Source organism: Harpia harpyja, chromosome 11 (genome assembly GCF_026419915.1).
Source record: "Harpia harpyja isolate bHarHar1 chromosome 11, bHarHar1 primary haplotype, whole genome shotgun sequence".
NCBI classification, from domain to species: Eukaryota; Metazoa; Chordata; class Aves; order Accipitriformes; family Accipitridae; genus Harpia; species Harpia harpyja.
This window is the reverse complement of record NC_068950.1, coordinates 38421055-38443475: the sequence shown is the minus strand read 5'-3', so window position 1 is coordinate 38443475 and position 22421 is coordinate 38421055. Positions and strand designations below refer to the sequence as shown.

General features: G+C 36.0%; 1 protein-coding gene across 1 annotated transcript in view; it reads left to right on the top strand.

The window, feature by feature from the left end:
• FAF1 (Fas associated factor 1) overlaps positions 1-22421 on the top strand; it is a 173472-nt gene that overhangs the window by 98653 nt on the left and 52398 nt on the right. The window contains exons 9-12 of the mRNA XM_052800638.1: positions 13782-13877; positions 15591-15717; positions 16661-16724; positions 17672-17753. Of these exons, the coding sequence (XP_052656598.1) occupies positions 13782-13877; positions 15591-15717; positions 16661-16724; positions 17672-17753 (369 nt within the window). The remainder of the gene's footprint in view (positions 1-13781; positions 13878-15590; positions 15718-16660; positions 16725-17671; positions 17754-22421) is intronic.

Here is a 22421-nt window from a genome sequence, read left to right as displayed (position 1 = left end):
TCAGTGAAGAAAGAGAGAGATATACTTCAGATTCAATTAACAGGAGTGGTCTTATTTAGGTGCTCTAACTCACCTTGCAGAAACTAAAATATTCATTCCAGTGCCAAGATGTTATAGAAGGACTACATTTACTTCATGGCCTGCTGAGAGAAGCTAGCAAGAGCTATTATCAAAGTCTCCTTTTCTCCTCAGTCATTTAATAGTAGCAGCTTCTCTTTTATTCTGTGCTCTTGGAGAGCAGAATAGGAAGTGATAATCTCCTTGGAATACAGCAGACACCTGTCTGATAAGTGGTAATTGCATTATTCCTGGAGGATTATCACAGTGGTGCTTGTTTCTTTGTAATGAAACTCCACTATATAAGCAGAGCAGAGCTTCACTATAAGATGTATGAAAATCCATTGCAACAGATTGAAGGTGTTTGGGACTCTGTAAACAGAGTTTCACTTTAAGTAAGTGTATGGTAAGTGGGCTTGCCGTGTAATAGCAGAAGCAAGCTATGTAAAATTACAGCATCACTTTTGTTGTTTTATATAAAAGTGAGAATATTTGCTATTGCTAGAACCTCACTTGGGGTTTGTTCTAGTTGTGTGCAGAGCCTGATATAATAGTCTTAAATGCTTCCTTTAAAAAAAAAGGTATTTAAATAATGTTAGATTAGTCCATAGATAACTTTTTAAATGCTTAGAATGGAGTTAATCTGGTCCTCTGTTGGGACTTTTTTGTTGAAGTCCAATAAACTGTTGATAAAACGTGGAACCAAGAAAATACTAGTTGATAAATCTATTTTAGACAGGTAACTTCCTCTACCAAACAAGAGAAGAGCTCTGTTTTCAATAGCAATCACTGGATTGAATTCCTTTTCTAAATGTAGTTACTGCCCAGTGGTCAAAACATAGACCTGAGACAGATTTGTAGCTCTGCAGACTTTACTTATGACATTTAATAAAGCACTTTACTTAAGCAACTCAAGCCTTCTCATTTCTAAGAGGAGGCCTGAGATTTAATGCCGAACTTTCATACAAGTCAAAGAAAAGTAGCTACATGGCCTCAGCTAGATTTCAGTAGGAACTGGCCATCTTATTTTTGTTAGATGGCTAAGAAAATCCAGTCTAACATGTTGGCGATGTTTCATGTTTGTCCAGTCCTTAGAGGTCTTCAAATAGAAAGACCCTTCATAAATGCTTAATTTTTTAGTTATTTATGTTCTTTATCTTTGCTTGTCACACTTGGAACTATCATACATCAACCAAGCACACACAATATGTAGTTATACTGAATGGATGAAATTAATGCATTTTTAGCTGCAACCGCCCCAGCCCAACAACTTACCATTTGCGAATACTAAAATACTGTTTAGTGTTAATACAATTTATTATTTCTAGTTTTGAACATTTTTCCTTTAATTGAGGAGGTTATGTACTCCATGCTTTTAATTGTACTGATGCAAAGCGTTAAAAGGCCTTTTCATATATTCCAGGTCAGGGAAACAGAAAATAAGGAAAAATCATCCTTTTCAGAAGCTCATTTTTAGAAGTCAGTAACACCATGTTTTCAAAAGGCTAACATTGCAAAAATCCAATTCCTTGAAAAGTGATATGCAGGAAGAAGAGGCAGCATAAAAAGCCTATCAGTGTTTGAACCATTTGTTGGAAGCAGTGTTGCTAGCACAACTGCTTGAACTCTGCCAAGGAATTATATAGTGCTGGAAACATATCCAGGCACTCTTCTGTTTGCCATCCAAAGCATTGTACAATGCTGTGAAGTAAATGGCATCCCACCATAGACCTGAAATGTGCCAAGTATTTGGCTGATACTCTTTGTGAATGCAAAGCAGTTCCCAAGATATATCTGTGAATATCTGTGGGCAATATGTGATCTGGATGAATTGAATTGGTTCTTGGTTTATACTGTTGCTTATTGTTTCACTTACAATTGTTTCTTACCTTAAAAATCTGTTTAACAGTTTTGTATCTCTTCTGAATAGCAAAAAATAGGCAATTTGTGATCAGACTTAGAACAAACAATATTATTATGTCCTCTTCTATGGCAATTAGGCAGTTACTTAAAGAAAATATCAGAAACCTAACAGACACTGTGTTTCAACGCAGAAGCCAGCAAATGAAACAGGACAATGTTAGTATCTTGATTACTTTTCAGCCCTTACACTGCGAAGAATTTTGAGGAAAGGAAATATAAAAAGACAGATTAACTCTGTTTAGTGTTTTTGCAATTGTTATGAGTCTGAATCCATATTAAGTGCAGCTCAATTTTTCACAGTCACTGTTAGAGTATCAAAAGTAAGACTAAGGTGTATCACAAAATACAATAACCAGACTGCAGAGCATGTGATGGTCCTCAGAGAGCTGATGGGTGAGTGGATGCTGGTGCTTTCCCACGTTTTCAGGTACCAGAGGGATTCTCGTCCTTTTTCTTACAGACCTTTTCTTTTGTTTACCTTGATCCTTCTCTCATTTGGCAACATGAAATGGATGAATGCTTTGACTCCTGGTATTTGTTGTCACCCAAAGGCAGTCTCTCTCTAGCTTGGGAAAGGTTGGGAATCCCAGTTTATCTATGAATAACACTCTATTAGTCGTAATAGATCTTGTTTTGGTGAGAGAGTATTTATTTTCGGTTCCTGAGACATTCGGGAATGTACAGTGAGTTATAACCTGTTCCTGTGCATGTATGTTTTATAGATCAATTCACACAGGTGTACTTGTTAATAAACTCACTTAACCAATTTACATGCATAAGTTTTAACCACTAAGTAATTAGTGAAAGCATTGCCGAGGAACTGGAAATTTGGGAAATGTGTCATTATTTGCATATCAGTATAAAGCAATTACTAAATTAAAGAGTGCGCGTTGTGACAAACATGAAGCTCCTTTACTGTTGCTTTGTCAGTGCACATTAACATCAACTTGATGTGAAAGCCTGGCTTTCTCTGCATGAACTAAAAATCCTAAGGCAGAAGTACACAATGAATCACCCAGAGTTTGGAGGCTAGCACGCTGAATTGCCTTGGGGTTCAGACTGAGGAAAGAAAAAACTGATGTAAAAGACCATTGAGAAAACGTATCAGTGGAAAGTAATTAACTCAAGATCCACAATTAGCCTCATGGTCTATACTTAACTGTGTTCCAGGTCTTTCAGCGTTTATTTAATTCTGTTACCCTGTGTTTCAAATAGCTGCAAATGGCTTGGCAGATTTTTCGTCCTTTTTAATATTTACAGTTTTTGTCTGAGAAGAATGAGCTCTGTAAGTGATCATGGGTATTTATTTCAGTCTCTCAAGTATATCTTTTTCTTAGTAGAATCTGTTGTACAAGGAAATTTTTCCTTTTGTTTCCTTTAAATATATTTGTGGTTTGAAGCAACATTAAGTACTACAGTATCTGTCCTTCTGCTTTAATTCCTAACTTGCCTAACTAGGCTTAATCAAATGAGAAATAATCAAAACCAGGGATAATCTTCTCTTTCATTCAGCTAGCAAACGAGAGTGATAGATTCACAGTAATACGGCTGGTGATTAACAGCAACCGTAGCAAAAACTGGCATGTATGTTCAACCAGCGTACCAGCGCTGGGTGTTCCCAGAGGACTGGGCACAACTTTTTCTCAAGCTTGTACAGAAACTCTCGGCAGCATTTTGTGAAGCTTGCTTTATCATGGTTGTGGCTGTGACTCCAGCATCCCGCATCTGGTGTCTGAAAAACACCAGTGGCCTGCTCACTGTGCCATGGACTCTTCTCCAGCCTCCCTCCTCCCACCCTGTGTGCCATTTGTCCACAAGTCAATTCCAGAGCATCTTCACCGTGCTGCTGCCTTCAGCACGTTGTGTAAAGATCTCCCAGGGCTGTGTCTTTATACTGCAGCAGAAGGAATAAGATACGTACATTTAATATGCAGCCTTTCGGAATAAACTGCAGAAGAATTTTGGAGAATTAAAGAAAGCAATCTCTTAATCTAAAATATTTATCAAATTTTTTAAAATTATTAATATTTAAGACACTTTTTTCAGTTCAGATATTTTTTAACTTTTGGGTTCTGTGTTTTAACTCTATAGCATTCCTTTGTGATTTTAATCTTCATTATAGTTCAAAGATCTGCCATGGGAACATCACTGAAATCCTTGGAATGAATTTCCTACAACCTGTGTTGACAGGTTTAAATTACGTACTCTGACACTGTTCTTGTGGCTGGATTAGAAACTTTTTTTCAAGTTAAACCTGCGATAAGTAATTGTCACAGCGCGCTGGCACAATGCTAATTTGAAGTGACATGTCCAAACTGGCCTCAGTAACATGAAGAACCCTAACAGGTGTGAGGGGTGGATCTTCCCATGGGCCCTGCTGAACTTCTAACAGGGGAAAAATAGTAGAAAAAGTGAAATGAACCTTGAATAAAGCTGTCAGCAGTAATTATCTCAACAACACTTTGTAAGGAGTTAAAATAAGCATTGCTGATTTATAACCTGAACACACTCCACCCTAGAGATTTTTTTCATCCAGTTAGTGTTTAAAGTGAAACGTTGAATACCTGTCAAGATTTTTTTTTTTTTTTTGTATTGAAGATGCATAATGAAATTGAAGTTATTTTCCAGAGGAAGTTAATTTCAAGGGCTGTCAAATTTTTTAAACTCTTCTATTCATTTTAATATTTGTACAATAGTTTAATAAAACAAACAAACCTAGAGCATACTTGACTGTTTTTCCCAGCTAATGCTATTTGATGTCAAAAGACAAAGTGGCTAATGTAGAATTACATCCACTTTTTATTGCTGTTCAAGGAGGGATAAGGGTTTACATGATAGTAGATGAGCTTTGGTTGGTTGATTCATTTTTTAAAAATTATCTACTAAACTTGAATAGCAATGTCTTGACCAGTATAGACTGAAGAGAGCCCTTCAGTTCTGTATAGTAAATCTCTCTGAGTCTCGTAATTAATTTCATAGTACAAAAAAAGCCGTTTCAGTAAATTTCCAAAAAATGCATTTGATAGCCTTTTTTTTTTTTTTTTAATTGGAGTGTACCTTCATTTTACAGTGGGATACTTGCTTGTTGTTGCTGTGATAACACTTGTTTTATGTATACAATGTATTTCAGTATGGATAGAAGTAGTTTTACAGTCTGTTACTAATGAAGGAATACTTGCTAGCTTTGAGGAAAGAGCAAAGCAAAAGATGAACATTAATTCACAGAAAACCTGTAATCCTTGAAGTTTTAAACATTACTTTTAAACATGAACATGTGTGAATTCTTAAATCATGTATCACTGACTTTTTGAGATTATACACTGAAAACAAGATAGATTCTTTAATGTATAATTATACAGCGATAAGTGATGGTTTGGCAGTGTTGAGCACCTATTTATTCCCAAGGAATTTAGTGAGGGTTTGTCTGAGCACAACAGGCTGCCCACACGTTGTTAATAATGCTTGGTTAAACACTGAGAACTAGAGCCATGGCAAGAACAACCTAATGTGAATGATGTCTCATGTCATAGCATCATTTTTCTTGAAATGATGAGACTCTGAGTATCCTCAGAAATAGCATGGGCTGCTTGGGAGTCTACCACCTCCTTCCTGCATGGATTGGTTTCTGTGTGCTTGGGTCTCCAACCAGGAAAGAGCGTGGAGCTGTCTGATATTCTCTGGAGAATCGCAAAAAATTGCCAAAGACTTCCCACGCTCTTAATTTTCTCTGCTTCAATATTCATATTCAAGGGCTGTGCTGGATGCATTTAGAAACCACTGTTCTCTTCAACTGTTTGTATAATGGAAAACTTCCCACTCTTACATTTCAAGTGTGGAAGTGGAACTTCCTCTGCCGTCATTCACGTGCCGTACCTCTCCTCCCTCCCTTTTACACTTTGATTTTTCCTATATGCCACATTAACTGCTATCTCACTTTCACCACACAAATATTCCTTGCTTTATGTTTTGCTCACTTCTTTAATCTCAAAAAGGATAGGTTACAAAAGAAAAATGGAAACGCTAGTATGCTGGGAGCAGCAGCCTCACCAGTCTTGCTCCAATGGTAAGCAGAATAACTTCTTTTCTAGGCATTTCAAATAGATTGTTTTATAATTTGTTCCTGTGTCCTTCTGGGGAGTTATGTTAGGTCGAACTGGTCTGCAGTCCCCTAGATCACCCTGAGATTCTGACTTAAAGACCAGAGGTCTGAGGTATAGGTCTGTGCCTTCATCTACCCTGCTGAAAAAGTATTTCTCTCTAATTTCCCATTCTGCACAGTTAGCATGGTAATCTTTTTGAACAGGCAACTTAATTTGTCTAGTGAGGAGAGATAGATGACATCTTGTTAGGCCAGGAGAAATGAACTTGTTTGAATTCTGAGATCTGCTCATCAAGAAGAAGGGATTAGCAATGATGAATATGCCTTGCAGACATCTAAACTCAAGTCTGTCTAGACTAAGCAGCAAGAGAATTTTTCGCTTATCACAGTCTCGCTTAGACCCTGTCTGAATGGATGTGTCTAATGGATGGGCTGAATCTGGAGATACAGAAAGGCTCCTTTGCAGGGGCAGTGCTATTCAGCCAAGATGTAGAAAACTGATGAATTGTTTTGTCTTTGTTACCTTACTGCTCTTGGTCCACTTGGGCTATGAAAATGTTTGATCCCTAATATGCCTAGTATCCAAACTCAGCTAGTAGTACCGTATGCATATAGAGTGCAATAGAAAAACTAGGACAGAAATGTTCCTTCTCAAATGTTTTGTCCCTTCTCAAGCTTCATATAGATGTCTTCAAAGATTTTTTTTTTTCCCTAGCTTCAAGAAAATGCGTGCATACAAACATCTGTAGTATCATTGACATTTATCATACTTGGGGAATTGGCTTATGCTGTAACAAAAAGTCAAATAACAGAATAGTAAGTTTAATATGAAAACTGAAATGCTTGATAAATCTCCTTCCTTGCCCCTCTATCCTTACCCCTTCTCTTACCTGATGAGGGGAGAAAAGCATCATAGCAATTGCTCCAACAAGAAAAAAGATCAAATTATTTGGAAGTGAAATTTTCACAGTGGAGACACCTGTCAGTCATTGAGTATTTTGCTACGGGCACCTCTGTCTTAGGTTATTTTGAATAATTGAGCATGCCGTGTTATGAAATGTACTCAGTCATGTTTGTTTCTTTATACATTAGCCATGTATCAGTGAGTAAACCAGTAAATGAAAAAGCTAAGCAACTCACATTTTGAGCACAGTGAAAGGGCTGTCACATGGAGTATTTGAACCAGGATTAGGTTTCAGTCTGTAGGCAACAGTGCGTTCATTTCTGATTAAGAATTTGTTGTGTGATATATGTGTACTGTAAATCTCCACGTGTACTGCAGCCTGCTATGCAACTTTTAGAAAGAGCTCTCGTTCAGCTGATGACCTCCTGATTTATAAATATTATTTTGGGATATCATTTCCATGTTTGTTAATATATTTGTTTCTAACATGAAACTGCAGCTAGCTAATATTGACAAGCTAGTTATGGCCAAGGTACTAAATAGAAGCCACAAAGGTGGCTTAGATTTCACAGTTGATATATACTGTAATAATAATTATTGAGGGTTGTCAGAAGTTAGCAGTTGTGGTAGAATTCCCCTTGTTGAAACAGCTCTGATTCAAAGACTATTCAAGCTTAGCATGAACTTCTGTTCTTAATTAATTAGGTAACGTTTTACTCATAGTGACTTCACAATGCTTTTAATAATACTCTGAATGTTGCTCGCATGCTGCTATTGTTTCCAGGGTGAAAGAAAGGGTTTGGGGTTTCAAGATGCTTGTATAATCTCTATTGAAATTTGACTTCACAGGGTGAGTAATAATATTTTTGGCATATATTTCTGGAGATAATCTTCTCTTGCCTCTTAAGCAGAGCACTGGTTGTACAGTGATAACAGTGAAGGCATAAAACATTCTCAAACCAATACTGAGATAAGAGAGAGCTACTGCAGTTACTGACTTCTGGAGGTTGTTTATCCAGCCAGAAATCCATATTATGATCCGTGCTAACAGCAGATTTATCTTCAGCACAGATACTCTGCGAGCTTGATTTTCTCTCCTGCTTAACAAGGGGAAAACAGACATTGACAGTTTTCACCAGAACTAATATTGATACCCAGAACATTAAGTATAATTCTGGAATTTATTAGATGTGATGCTCTAAAGATACTGCATTACAGAGAGACGGATGGGAAAGGCACTGCACTGGATGAAGCACCTCCTTGTCTTGGGCTAATTACGAGAGCTACAGCAAACAGAAATTAGAGATGCCATCTTGAAAGATTTGGGATTAGGTAATCTGCGTGTTCCTTAACTGCTTGAGATTACAAAAACCAAAAGGCTAAATTATGCAGTCTGTATGCTAAACCTGCCCACCTCCACATTTGAGTATATGCAAGTTTTATTTCTACCTGTTCAACATTATAGAGTCTAAAAGGATGCATTAGAAAGCCTGTAGCTTCTTGGTAATTACACATGGAGTGATGTCTTTTGGAAGGTTTTCTCCTGTGGCTTCTTCCATCCAGCTGTGCTAGTGAGTGCAGGTAGAAAGCTGGAACTATAATTTTACCTAACTGTTTTTCAGGATGCTAGAAATGGAGGGCAGGTTATTAAGATTTCCTTTTGCCTAATATACTACAAGCTGACCTTGAGTATGACTGGGAGTTAGTCTGCTTTTTATGGGAGTTTCATGAAGGAGAGTTGAGTATTGGAAAACATGCTTTTTTTTTTTGTACACCAGAATTTTGTTTGCTTACCTTAGCTCTGAGTATTAAAGGCAGAAAACATGGATTATTTTCCTTTACCTCAGGAGGAAATCACACTATTAGAATTTCCCCATTTAATTTTCTATTGAGGTAGATAATATACAACCAAACATAATTCTGCATTAGAAGTACAGCTAATTGAATAATTCAAGTCATTCATAGCAGTCAAGTAATACAGAAATTACATTTCTTTTTATGATCTTTTTACTATATATTAAAAAATCCAGCAGGTATGTCCACTGCAAGGTTTTTGTTCTAGTTTAGGTTTGCCATTGTCAGTTAATGCCTGTTGCTTCACTTGCTGTGCATGAGCAAGTGAAATCTGGCATCATTGATAGACTCCTTTCTTTTGCATATGGATCAAGTGTTCTGTGAATTTTTTTCTGATGCTTTGTAAGGTTTATATTTTGACCTTTGAATTTCTGAGAGCAGCTGATCAAGAATCTCTAGTTTATGTCCAAAAAATGATATTAGAAAAGAAAATACTTTGCCATGGAAAAATATCACTCCAGTGAGTTGGAAAGGATTCTTCATTTGAGTAGCTCAAACAGTAAAGATAGTTACCCTGTTACAGTGACTGAAATTGTTTCTCATTTTAAGTGTTCTTTTAAACAATCAAAAGCTGTTTTCTAAAGTTGACAACTACCAGGTGATACAGCTGAAGGGCTACATATAATAACTTGCCTTGGTTAACAGGAACAGTGGTGAGTACCTGTATGTTTAGATAGATGTGTTAATGTACGTTAAGCAAACTAAACAAGCAGAACTCCCACACACTTCAAAACCTCAAAACTCTCACTACTCTTGTAGCAATCAAATACTTAACAAAGAGCACAAAGTAAATCAATATTCCTACTTTCCTTGAACGTTATCACTTATGCTTGCTTGTTTTCAATGGGTCTGGTTAAAAGAGCTACAAGCTTTTAGAGAAAAGGGATCCCTTGATGACAAGTATCCTGTGAACAGCACAACCTCTCCAGTCATGCCAAAGCAGGCCCATTATATATCTGCGGCTCTCATCTTCTGCAAGGTGACACGTTTTGCAGGCTTGTCTTGCCTACTGTACCTGTGAACCTCTGGAGCTCCTGGGGAAGTTTCCTGCTGTTGATGACCATGGTAGGGATTTTGATTTGCTCCAGAGCTAGCTGATATGGACAGAAGCTGTTCTACTAAAGATCATTGACTCTCTTGGCAGTGATTTGACAGGTCATTCTCCATCTCATCCCTCTGGAAAGGCCATACTTTGCAACGATAAGCACTGAGAGGATAACAACAAGCCTAATGGATAAGTCTGTAAATTATGTGCTTCAAGGGCCTGCCTGTTTTTCTACCATAATTTATTTTCTAAAGTATGTTCTGACTTAAATACAGGCAGCTTAGTGGCAAGATGAGTTGTCTTAGTGTTTTATTCAGGTTACTGGATTGCTAGAGAAACTCGTGTCTGTATTTACATGGAGCAAAGAGTGAGTGTTTCCAAAATGACTGTCGTAGTTGAGGATGAGGAAGAAGGTCCAGTTCTTTACAGGTTATTGCTTTAAACTGGCCACTTTGGATGTCCAACTATATTCTATAAGGTATTAGAAAGCTCTTAGGGCTTGCCTTCATAGTTTCCTCATTAGATACGGTTGCCATTAGGAGCTCTTTTGAAGTGCTGTTTTTCTCGATTAGCATGTGGCTGAATATGAGGAAGACCAATTTGTCATATGCAATTACTGTTTTCCTGATGTGGTACACTGAGCTTATAATTTTTGTATCAGTGTTTCTCAGTGGAGAGAGTTCCGCAGCTGCAGTTCTCTGCTGGTATCGTTCCTTTATGTTCCTACTACTGTTTATCTTGCTCAGATCTTCAGTGTCTTGATAAAATACCTCTGGACCTGTACAAGAGACTGAGTTTGCACCTTCTTTTATAATTTCAGAAGTCTGCAAGAGTGGGAATTAAGTTGTGCCAACAAACTCTTTCTAGAGGATCACAAACTTGTGAGATTATGGACTTGTAATTTTTCCTATTATTCTGAGCATGTGATGGCAGCACTCTGGAGTTACATGCTCTCAATGATTTCTTTCCTTGCTGCATGAAATACTTGAAAAAATAGTCTTTTTAGATTGTTCTAAAGGATATTTCTAGAAGCTTCTACATAAAAATGATACTTTCTAACAGGAAGAATAATCTATTGTTTAAAGCACCTGGTCTCACTCTGGATTTGGCAAATATTTGTAGGTTGATCTGGAAAGTTCTTGGCAAAGAATCCTGCATGTTCGGATCAGAAAAGATGTTGCTTAACTTTATCCCCCAATTATTAATGCCGGCAATTGAAATACAAATCATCTTACACTGAACATTTACAAATAAATTCAGTGTCTTAGTGTTGGAAAGCACAAGTGAGCATTAGACCAATTTTTTTTTCTCTCTGAATTGTAGGTTTGGTAATGGTCTTTCTTTTAGTAGTTAAAATATATTTTAAGTATCCTTTGTGCACTTTTAGTCCAGGTCGTACCATTACCTTTTTGCATACCAGTAGCAATCTGTTCAATATCTGTGCTGTCTCCTAAAAGGAATCTGCTCCTGCCACTCTCCCTGGAATGTTCCAAGGCTTCAGTTTTATTGTCCTTCCCCTTAAAAAAGCTATAGGAAGCCAAAAAGGAGATGACTTAAACTTTCAACAAGCATGAGCAGTCTATACACAGTGTTGGACAAGAGATCTGGCTTTTCAGTATCATCTTCAGTTACTTTTTGCAAGTCATTTTGCCTACTTCTGATTCTGTTTCACTTTCCACCTCACATACCTTTCAGCTGTGAGACCTTTTGAGTAGGGATTTGCACATGTACATTTACTGCTTAGAAAAATGGACTAACCTTATTTATTTTTGCTTTAATGTATTATTTATTTCATAATCTATATCTAGCTCATTATTGGTGCCAAGAGTCCTGCATATGCGCCTTTCAATGTCTCTTCTTGCACTTGTGAAAGCCATCCGATTCAAGCTACTGTACTCACATAACAGTGATTTTCATGCAGAAAAAGAAAATATTCTGAAAAGTTAGTCACTTTTGAGATTTTGCACAATCAGATGGGCTTATGAGTTGAGAACATGGGTAGTCAGGTACTCAGGCTCCAAACCAGTATTTTCAGTTTTGGAGTTGGTAAAAAGATTTTGTCTATTCCCATGGGAAGATGGCTGTGACACAGCGATTCGTATATCTAATGTACTGCAACCCTGTTTGGGAGTAGGCAGATGCAGTATTTGGAAAGAAAAAACTCTCCAAGAGCAGCCTGACAGCTAAACAGTTCTTGCCACTGAGATGCTTCAGCGAGTGCTCCCATCAGTAAATTGGCCTGTGTTCAAAATATTTGTAGCAGTTGAGGTTTGCTATCCATGGCACTGGACCGAGCTGCCTGAAAAGTAATCTTTTGCTTAGTGTTGACGTTTTTATGATTTCCAAAATAAAGATTAAACTTTCTGGTGCAAGAGTCTCTCCTGAGAGAGGACTCTCCTTTATCTTAGAACGAAGATAACTTAATTCTAGAGAAACATTCATGCTGTAGGGTTATTTTGAAATGAAAGGCAGAGCTTCTATTTGTCCTAGCCTTTCCTTTGCAAAAACTTCTCAAAAAAAAAAAGTGAAAGGGGATGGCGATTTCTCACATAGATGTGCACAAAAACCCAACATTCCAGCAACTGTCTGGAGAGTAGGATGAAATGTGCTCTGATGTTGAACCCCTTCTGCTGTTAGCTCATTTTCGAGAGATGCTTTGACACTATAATATAGGGTTGCAAATTGGAATTGCAACACCCTGCTATTGGGCCAAGTGATGAAGCAGCACAATAACTGCCTGCTTGATCTTACCACTCTTTCTTTAATGGGTATGTAAAAGATATCGGGAGCCTTTCCAGGCATCTGTCAGGGTATTTGATGCTGTTAGATAGGGAACTTCAGTCTGTGTGTGGTTAGTGTGCATGTGTGGATGTTTTACCAGTATTTTATATAGTGTGGTAACTACAGGGCAAAGTTTCAGGTTTTATAGCAGTTGGGTTTTGTTTATTATTAAAAGCTTATAAAAATACTAATTAAACTGGTGGATTATTACAGAGAATACAGTTCTTATGCTCTTGTCACAGGAGTTTCATAGGTAATTGGTCTTGACCTGTATGTCGTCTTTAATATTTCATTTGCTCCAGAGTATTATTACTCACTTCCTTTAAGACGATAGCTAGGCTTTTTATGCAGCTAAACTTCCGTTTAACCTTGCTATGAGAATGTGACAGTAGGCTAGTTCAGACAGGTTAACGTTCATTTGGTAATCAGCCTGCTTCAACCTGCAGCAAATTAAATCTTTGTGAGTTCTAGCAGACAAGTGATAAAGTCATTCTGAATTATGTATAAAAATAAATGGGGTATTTTCAGTGCTCATGGCAGTAAATGAAATTTAAGGCTTATGATTTATTCTTGGATTTTTGGGGGGGGATGATTGAAATTTATTTTACCTTAATGTTTTTACAGTCTGATTAGGAGGATGCTGTATTTCTGAAATATATAATGTAAGTCTCATTCCGTGCCCTGCAAAAATAGTAATCATTTTTATAGGATCTAGGACATCTTCAACATTTTCTTATTGATTAGGAAGGAAAAATTTACATTTACTTCATCAAAACATACCACTGTAAAAGTTACCACGTACAAATAATGGTTCAAACTTCAGTACTGATTTAGGAGAAAATAACAATTCAAGACAGTTTTGAGTTTGCAGTTCCATTTCGTTTGTTTTGATACTCTGTGCATACACACCTGTAAAACTTAGTTGATGTTTCTTTCAATATTTTTATGTAAGGAATCGTTTTAGTTTTTAGGGGTTCTTTCTTTATGGTTGTATAATTAATTTGATCTTCTGCGGTGCAGTCTTCAGTTCAAATCTCAAAGCAACCTTAAAAAACAACAACAAAACAACCTTCATTTGAAACTATGGCTTTAATAAACAATCATTGCTTTCTTTGTAGATGACTCTAGCTGTATCGGGGCTGACTTTTCCTTGCCATCGACTTACAGTTGGAAGAAGATCTTCACCCGTACAAACGAGGGAACAGTCAGAGGAGGTAAGAACATCATCTTCATTTTACCTGTATACTCTAGGAAGAAGCAGGGAAGGCTCATTTCACAATGCTCACTGTCCCTTCTATTGTCAAATATGTCAGTAGAATTGCATCTTAAAAGAATCAATTTACAATTCCTGTAACAATTAATTGTGACAAAGTAAGGAACTGGGTAAATGAGTCATTGAAAAAAAGAGGAAAAACAAGATAAGCAAGCCACACTAAGCATTGAAAAATACTCCAAATTAAATAGAAGTTTGAAACGTATTTTCAGTATTAGCAGAAAAAGTTGTTTGCAGACTGTGTAAACTGCTGTTTCGTTGTTTCTAACCATTAATAGTTTGGGCTAAAATCTCCAATACCTTTGTCCTTCCTCAAAATGAATTTAATATAAGCGGTTTCCCATTTTCCACACGCTTTTCTTACCATTTTGTTTAGAGAGCTATAGCAAATAAGGTTTATTTTGCTGCACAAAAAGGATGTGTTTCAATCTGTTCAGCTCATTTGAGTTCAAAAGACATAGCTGTGAGGCACGGTCAGGATGCAAGCCTGGATATAGGCTGTTGGATACTTGTTAAAAGTTAGAGGATGGTCAGACAGTGCTGTTCTAGCTCTACCTAAACCACTTAGCAGGTTAAATAGATGGTTGTTATGGTTATTGTTTTCTCCTGAGATCTACCAGCATAACGATGTATCATTGCTGCTTTACTTCATTCTTTCAAAATTATCTGACTGAGTTTGTTCACCTTGTAGAATTTTCTTGTTGACTAGTTCATTCAGTAAGTGTTCTTTATTTGAAGTTCTTTATGTGTAGCTGTTGTAGAGAGAGATCCAGCATGTTTGGAGCTCTTTGCTCCTCTCGTGGTCACTTGCACGCTAGAGCTGAAATCTCACGTTCTGTAATACACTTTGTTGCACCTTCAGGGATTCATATAGATTTTCGGTAGTATACTCTCACCATAACTTCTAGGTCAAGTGGAGCTGGAATTGTCGTTCATGAAAGGAAGTCAATTTAGAGGCAAGTTAACGTTGAATAGCTAAAATGAAGGTTTTTCTGAGCTGTTTTATGTTTCAGAGGACATGAAATCCAAAAGATCTGATGGTGGAAGTTGGAGGCACAGACGGGACCTTAGCTCCTTGCACAAATATGTTGATTTTTCTCCTTTATATTGGTATGCCAAATAAATCAGCCTGTCATTCAACATGCAGTAGTCTGGTATGCCAAGTTAGGACTACGGGTGCTAAACTTGTATGTCAGAGATTGCCATACGATAGATAGGTACCTTCCCAAGGACTGTCCCCTGCCATGCAAGTGTTGCTAAAGTAGGTTGTATCTGGATGTCTAAAATTATTGCTAGATTGTGCAGCTTTTCTCACTCTTTCTTATGCAGTTAAACCAGCTGTAATACCGTTAGATGGAAAATAGCATTAACTCTGGATAAAATTTGCTCAACTGTGTATTCAGAGATAGTTCCTCAGTTATTAAATAATGCATTTTGTCACATAATATTGCTCTGTCAACCAGAATTCTGTTAAAAATTAGGGCTTATTTATAAAAAGCAGTCTGATAATGCTATATAAAATAGTAAAATATACTGCATTTTATCAAGTGTTTTTATAGAAATATGTAAGTATTTTTCACTATGTATTTCGTATTTCACTGAAGATGTCTGTAATACAGGCTTATGGTGGATTTTGGGTTTTGTTTTTATATAGCAATGCACTGATGTTCATATGGTTAGTGACAGTGATGGAGATGACTTTGAAGATGCTACAGAGTTCGGAGTTGATGATGGAGAAATGTTTGGAGTAGCATCATCTGCCTTGAGGAAATCGCCAATGAGTAAGAGTTGACAGTTGATTTACAATTAACTGGTGATTGTACAGCAGTAGTGAAGGCAGAGAGGTGTGATGGGTCTGCATAATAAGAAACAGGAAAGTATCTTTTGATAGGAATGTTAGAATTGTTTGAGTGTCATGTCTGATGTATGTATAAAATGTAAATACTGCAAATGTAATTGGCAACTATGAAAGCATCTCCCCATGGAGGAGGTTTTTTAACCTTATGTTTTTAGCTTATAAATGAATAATAATAATTAAACTTAGGGAAATTATGATCCCATACCAAATCTTCCTGTATATAACTAGATTTCCATTTCCCTGTTCTGAAAATTCTACAGATTGTAGCTTCAGCATCTTGTGGTGATTAATATTTTTAGCCATTTACATGAAACAAGTTTCTCGGTGATTATTTGCCCTTGAATTATGAAAAGCATTGAGCAGGAACAGTCAATTACCTCCTATATGCAGTTCTGTATACTCTTTGTTTAGGTTTGCATTAGTGTTATTACCTTAGAAGTTTTTTGACAGCTAATATATGTATTAATATGGAAAACTTTTTAACATTATGTATAGGAAGTTTTAAAAAAAAAAAAAAAAAGTAACTAGCAATATAGTGGGTCAAGCCTTTCAAGCCAGTCCTTTCATTTTAATGTATTGAAGTAAGTCCAGAGTTTTAACTCTGAACAAGTGATATATCACATTACACTGGACCCAAGGATTTTACTGTTTGGAAAGCCTGAATATATTCATGAGAGCATCTGGAAATTTCATGTCTTTCCAGAGGTTCATAGTCAATAGTCTTTCATAAAATTTATATGGTCTCTTGGTAACCACTTCAATAAGCTGTCAATGTAAAAAAAAAAAATCTATGAAGCAAGTGAGTTCACATATTAAAATTTGTTTCCATAAGGTTGCATTTGATTTATATTTTTAATTTTTTTAAGTGCCAGAAAATGCTGAAAATGAAGGAGATGCCTTATTACAATTTACAGCAGAGTTTTCTTCCAGGTAAGCTTAGCCTATTAACTGTGCAGTTCTTGTTACAAACTAAGTAAAATTTAGTAAACAATGAAAATAAAAGTAAATTAAAGGTATCTATTTTCTTGTGGGATTACAGCATATTTTGGCAACATAGTCTAATTTATTTTAAGCTTAACCTTATTAGAACTGCTTCTGAAATAAAATTATTTCTCAGTCCAAGTCAATATGAGAGATTCTTGCCTTATTTAATTTGCCACTACTTAATATCATTACTTAATTATGTACAGGTCCAGAAGGATGATAAAGACTCTGATTATGTATAGTAATTTTAATATGATATACAGGAACAGAAAAGCTGAAACTGATTAATACTGAAAAATATATACAGAGTTGCAATAAGAGTTTTCACAATAATTAAGTGGTTGGATAAATCTCTACTTTTAAAAAATATAGAAATGCTGCTGGTTTTTTAACTTTATACCACCAAATCATACATTGTTAAAGAGTTGCCATGTTTTGTCAAACAGGTAGAAGCTGCAAACTAATGTACTGCAAAGTAATGCAAAGTTTATATGCCCTCTGTTTTCACTCCTCCTGTGATGAAATGTTCATTTATATATATGAGATGCATTAATGTGTAATACAAGAATAGCCTTCAATTAACCTTTAAGAATATAATAAAGAGAGGAAATAAGTTATGACTGAAAAACTATATAGAAGTTAAGGTGTCTATGTATGTAAACAGAAAGTTCTTATGATAAAATTTGTAAGGTAGTAGTTAGTTACATTGAGCTTTTGAATGTTGGGAGACAGATGGCTTCTAAATATTTCCCTTCTGTCCTTTAAAAGTGTAGGACTTCATATTTCTCAAGGTTTAACCAATGCATTGTATTTACAGAATATATGAAGAGGTAGAATGTTGAAATTACTTATTTTTGTAATTTTTTATTAATTGGAACTTTTATCTCAAATAGATATGGTGACTGCCATCCTGTTTATTTTATTGGATCATTAGAGGCTGCTTTTCAAGAAGCCTTCTATGGGAAAGCTAGAGATGTAAGTTTGTATTAGAAGTACTTTTTTTAATATAGGGGAAAAATGGAAATCACTGTAAATGTTTCATCTTTATTTTAGAAAAGGTAGACTACATTTTGGAGTTATCTTGGTTTTATTGTTTGTGAAGAGTTATACTCATTTAGTTGATTGACTAAAATACTTACCTTGGTTGTTGAAATTACAGCGAATAACTCATGCTTCCTAATTATTCAGGCTGTATTTTTATTGGAGTCCTTTAGTCATCAGAGCTACTCTTTTTCCTCCCCCCCCCCCCTTTTCTTCCTGAAATAATGGTGTCCTAGCACCAGATAACACTGGCTGCGAGTCTTGTGGTTGACAAGTTCAACATTGCATGTTGGTAACTCCTTTGAAGGACAGCTAATGAAATTGTAAATTTAAATTGAAAGGTCTCTGAAATACAGTGGGCTTTTTTTGCTTTGTACAGCCTTTATCTGCCAAGTAAATTCCAGTACTAAGGTTTGGTTATTTAGTTTTTCTGTACATCCAACCAGACATCTCAAGTTTCTGTTATTCCATGCAGTTTTAAAATCAGTATTTTAATAAAATTAGAATGGGGATAGTTTATTTAAGTTTTGGTGACTTGATTCACTAAGGAGAAACCCAAACCCCTGCATAATTAAGCATAGCGAAAGCTGAAACACAAACAAGAAAATCATGCTGTTTAAATTTACTTTTTGTTGTCTTGATAGATATTTAATTTTAAAATGAAGAATGTTTCGGCTTCCTGTAGTTATTCATGTTGGAAAGAACAGCTATGTTATATTAGGGGCTGTTATGATAAGTGTGCAGTGTTATGAACCTACACTGTATAGCTTAAGTTAACACATACTTAACGTGCGCACAGATAGTTTTCTCAAACTCTAAGTTTAGTGAATATTTTCATGTCTTTGTGCAGATTTCAGAGCATAAATGGATACAGAATAATTCAGTGGCAAAGTGTTAATTCATAGTAACTCATTAAAGTGGAACTTAATGCACGTTTAAAAGAAATCAAATTATTAACTCAACAAGAAAAGTGTTTGAGTTAGGAAGTTCATTTTGTGTCATTTCGTCAGAAATGGTTGACAGTGTATCAGTATAATAATGGATGAGAGCCCATTAGGAGCTTTCATAAATGTTTTTTTATACCTGTAAATTTGATATTAATGTAGTGCAGTTAATTAGGTTTTTAATACTCTAAGTACTTCATATACTACTTAAATAGCACATCTGAAATTCATGTCACCTTACATTTCTAATATTTTGCGATGTAGTCAGAGCAGAGCCTCATCGGGATAAAGTTATATACTTAGGAAAGTATTATTTTTGTGGCTTTTTTTCTTCAAATTTTTTTCTGCAAATATTGCCTTAATTTTTGAAAGCCCTTCCCCCCAACTATCCTGTGTAATGACATTATTTTTATTGTAACATTCTGATTTAAAACAAAGGTATGAAAGTGTATATTTGCCATTTATTTTTACTGCGTTTTTCCTGTTAAAAACAAGTTTTTTCAGTTCTGCCTCCTGGAATTCATAACGGAGGAAAGGGACACATAATTTAAAATTTTTATAAGTGCATTTCATAAAATAATTCAATATATATATATCAGTATAAGAAAAAAGCTTAGGAGAAATTGCAACCTGTATGTCTTCTCTTCTAATTTATACTGTGGAGGGCACTTAATTTTACCAGGGCAACAGATGAGCTTCAGGCACCAGCATTCTTCACTTGAAGTGAGAAATTGAGTTCCAAGAGTAAATAAAAACAAGATTGAAGGTTTAAATCCTCTGCTAGGCTTTTTGAACTTATATACTCATTAAATGTTTATTGGAGTGGTGGGATTACGAAGGATTTGGGTAGCTTCATCAACTGGTATATACTTAATCACTAAGTAAAACACTACATTTGATAGAGTGTTTCTCACGATGCCACACTCAATCCATCTTAATGAAAACCGCTTCAAACTGATTTAATTTGAGAGCACTTGGCAGCTTGAGTGCTCAGAGATCTTAGCCTTTTCTTGACAAATTCTCAACACTGTCCAGAGCAGAAGGTGCACTCTACAGTTCAGGCCTAGTGAGACAGCCATCAGCTACGTTTTTAATCTACATTGTGGATAATTTCTCCCTCCAAAAAATCCCAGTACATACCAACTTGAAGCCTTTTTGCAGAAATATTTTAGTTTGGGTTATTTTAAGAAAATTAGGTCAGAACGTGTGTTTTAAACACAAATTATGGGTTAAAATTCTTTTTAAGGAAATAGATGTTCTGTTAAATCATAGTGTCTTTCGTCTTCTTGTGTTGGAAACAATGGTAATTCATAGTTGCTTAAGAAAAATGTTACTTGAGAAAGAAATACCTTGTAAAAAAGTTTAGATGTTTGTCTGTTACCTGTGTTTTGCTTAGCTTTTATTATTGTGGGTTTTCATTTTGAGTCTTTAGATAGTTAGGATTAACATGCATGGTGGGTATCTTTTCTCCTTTAGAGCAACTGCTACCATGATAGTGCCAGTTCTAGGTAGGAGAGATGGAATGAGCTCAAATGTAGCTCTACTTTAAAACCTACATATCTCTTTAGCACAAAAATACAGTAGCCAAGATATAGAGCTTTGCCTTCTACAGCTGGTGTCCTTGGCAATGAAATCCCCAGTTACCTCCTACAGCCTGATAATTCAGGGCATTGTGTGTTCATTTCCAAGGCTTACTGTATATACAACACAAGAAAATATTTTCATTATTAATTTTTTTTAATTGGGTCAGGAAGAGAAAGAGAGACAGAGGTTTATTAAATTAACAGATAAGTTCTTTTGTGAAATTCTTCCTCTACTTATTGTACCAATTGGAAAGAAGCATTTCTCTGTTACATTACTTCATGAAGGACAAGCTTACTCTTGCTGAAGTAGCTACACTATCACAGAAATACCTAAACCAGATGCCGTGGAAGAAATCTTACAATGGACAGTTTTAAACAAGATGTTTGGGGGAGGTTTCTTTGTGACTGAAAGTAGTTTGTGGGTGCCCTGTGTTCTGAAGCATGAGGGGGTTTACCCTAATTTCAGGTGGTATTGTTATTAATACAGGATCTTAATCGCTATATTGAATCTTACTGAGCTGTTTACTTGAATAATACGAAAGTATTTTCTTTTATTGGAGCTTGTTTGCTTTTTCATTTTTATAGGTAGTTGCTACTCTTTTATTGTGAGAAAGAATAGAGACATCTGCTTTACCTTTTCAGGAGCTCTTATCTTTATATCCCTCTGTCAGATCACCTCCTGCTCCTCTCTCAACCTTTCTGTCCACTGAATTTTAATAAATATGTGAAACATCTCTCTTAGCACAGATTGGTATTGTCACCTCAATATATATTCCTGCATACTGAAAATGAACCATGTTTTTCTTCTTCTTGAATTCTGTCTTTTAGGTTCAATTTAGTGGCAGCACCATCCCTCTCACTATGGGTACTGTATTTCCTGAATACCTAGAAGAAAGTATGCTCCTTCCATGATTTGGCATATTCAAATAAAAGCTTGCCTTTTGTTGGGTTTTTTTTGCCGTGGTTTTTTTTTTCCTCCCCCCTGGTGGTAGCAGAATATTCCTTCATACAGGGCTTTATGTAGTATCATTTTTGTCTGTGTAACTTGAAAAGCTGTCCCTCGTTATTATTTCAGCTAATTAAGTTCATGCTGAACTTAATGCAGAAGAAGGATTCACAGAGATAATTATTCTGATTTCTGTTAGACCACATTATAGAAACAGCATTGTCTGCTCTCCAGTTGTCTAAGAAGAGAAATTTGCAGTCTGTCTTTTAAATGCTACCTCGTGTAGGGAGAAGTTCCAAATCCCAATTGCAGGACAGCTTTGTGGTTTAGTCTTTGTCCTCTTTTTCCCCCCATTTATTCCCTAAATACTGCAGAGTGATGTCAAGGAGTACAGCTTCACCATCACCTTTTACTTCGACCCCAGGCACATTCCAAATCAAGTCAAATTGCTACTCCTACATTTTATAAGGAGCTTGATCATATTGTGTATCCTAGGTGTTCTTTGAAAATGCACCTGTAGTTGAGCTGTCTGAGGGTCCTAGATGGAGAAATTACTACTTTACAGATTCCAGTTAAATATAAATAACCTGAATGCTAATCTACATGGTCTGGTTGAAACTGTAGAGGAGAGGTATAGAAGTATAACTCTGGGTTCCCAGGAAGAGTAAAGCAGCTACACTATGGTAGATGTCAGTACATAAATTCCAGTTAAGTCCCATGTTAGTCACCTACATTTTCTTTCCAGTCTTGCCTGATGTATGTCTTAGCAGTTCTGGCCTTTCATTCTTAAATTAATTCTGAACTTGCAGATAATTATGGTTTAGAAATTTCTGCTACAACATGCCAGCTTAGTAGTCTCACCATGTGCCTACACACCTTTTATTCTTCATATGTGAAGAATAGCTTAATCTTTCATATCTGAAAGGTTAGTCCTGGGTATGGGTCTCTCTTCAGCATCTTCTGTACTTGATATTAAATAATGGAGGTTTTTTGAAATTGTCTGCCACACTCTACATTTCCTCCTCTTTCAAAGCCTATGACTTACAGATCTTACTTGAGTTTGGTTTTAATTACTGGATACTCTTTGCATTATGTAAGATATCACTACAAGTTCAGTTGATTGAAATAG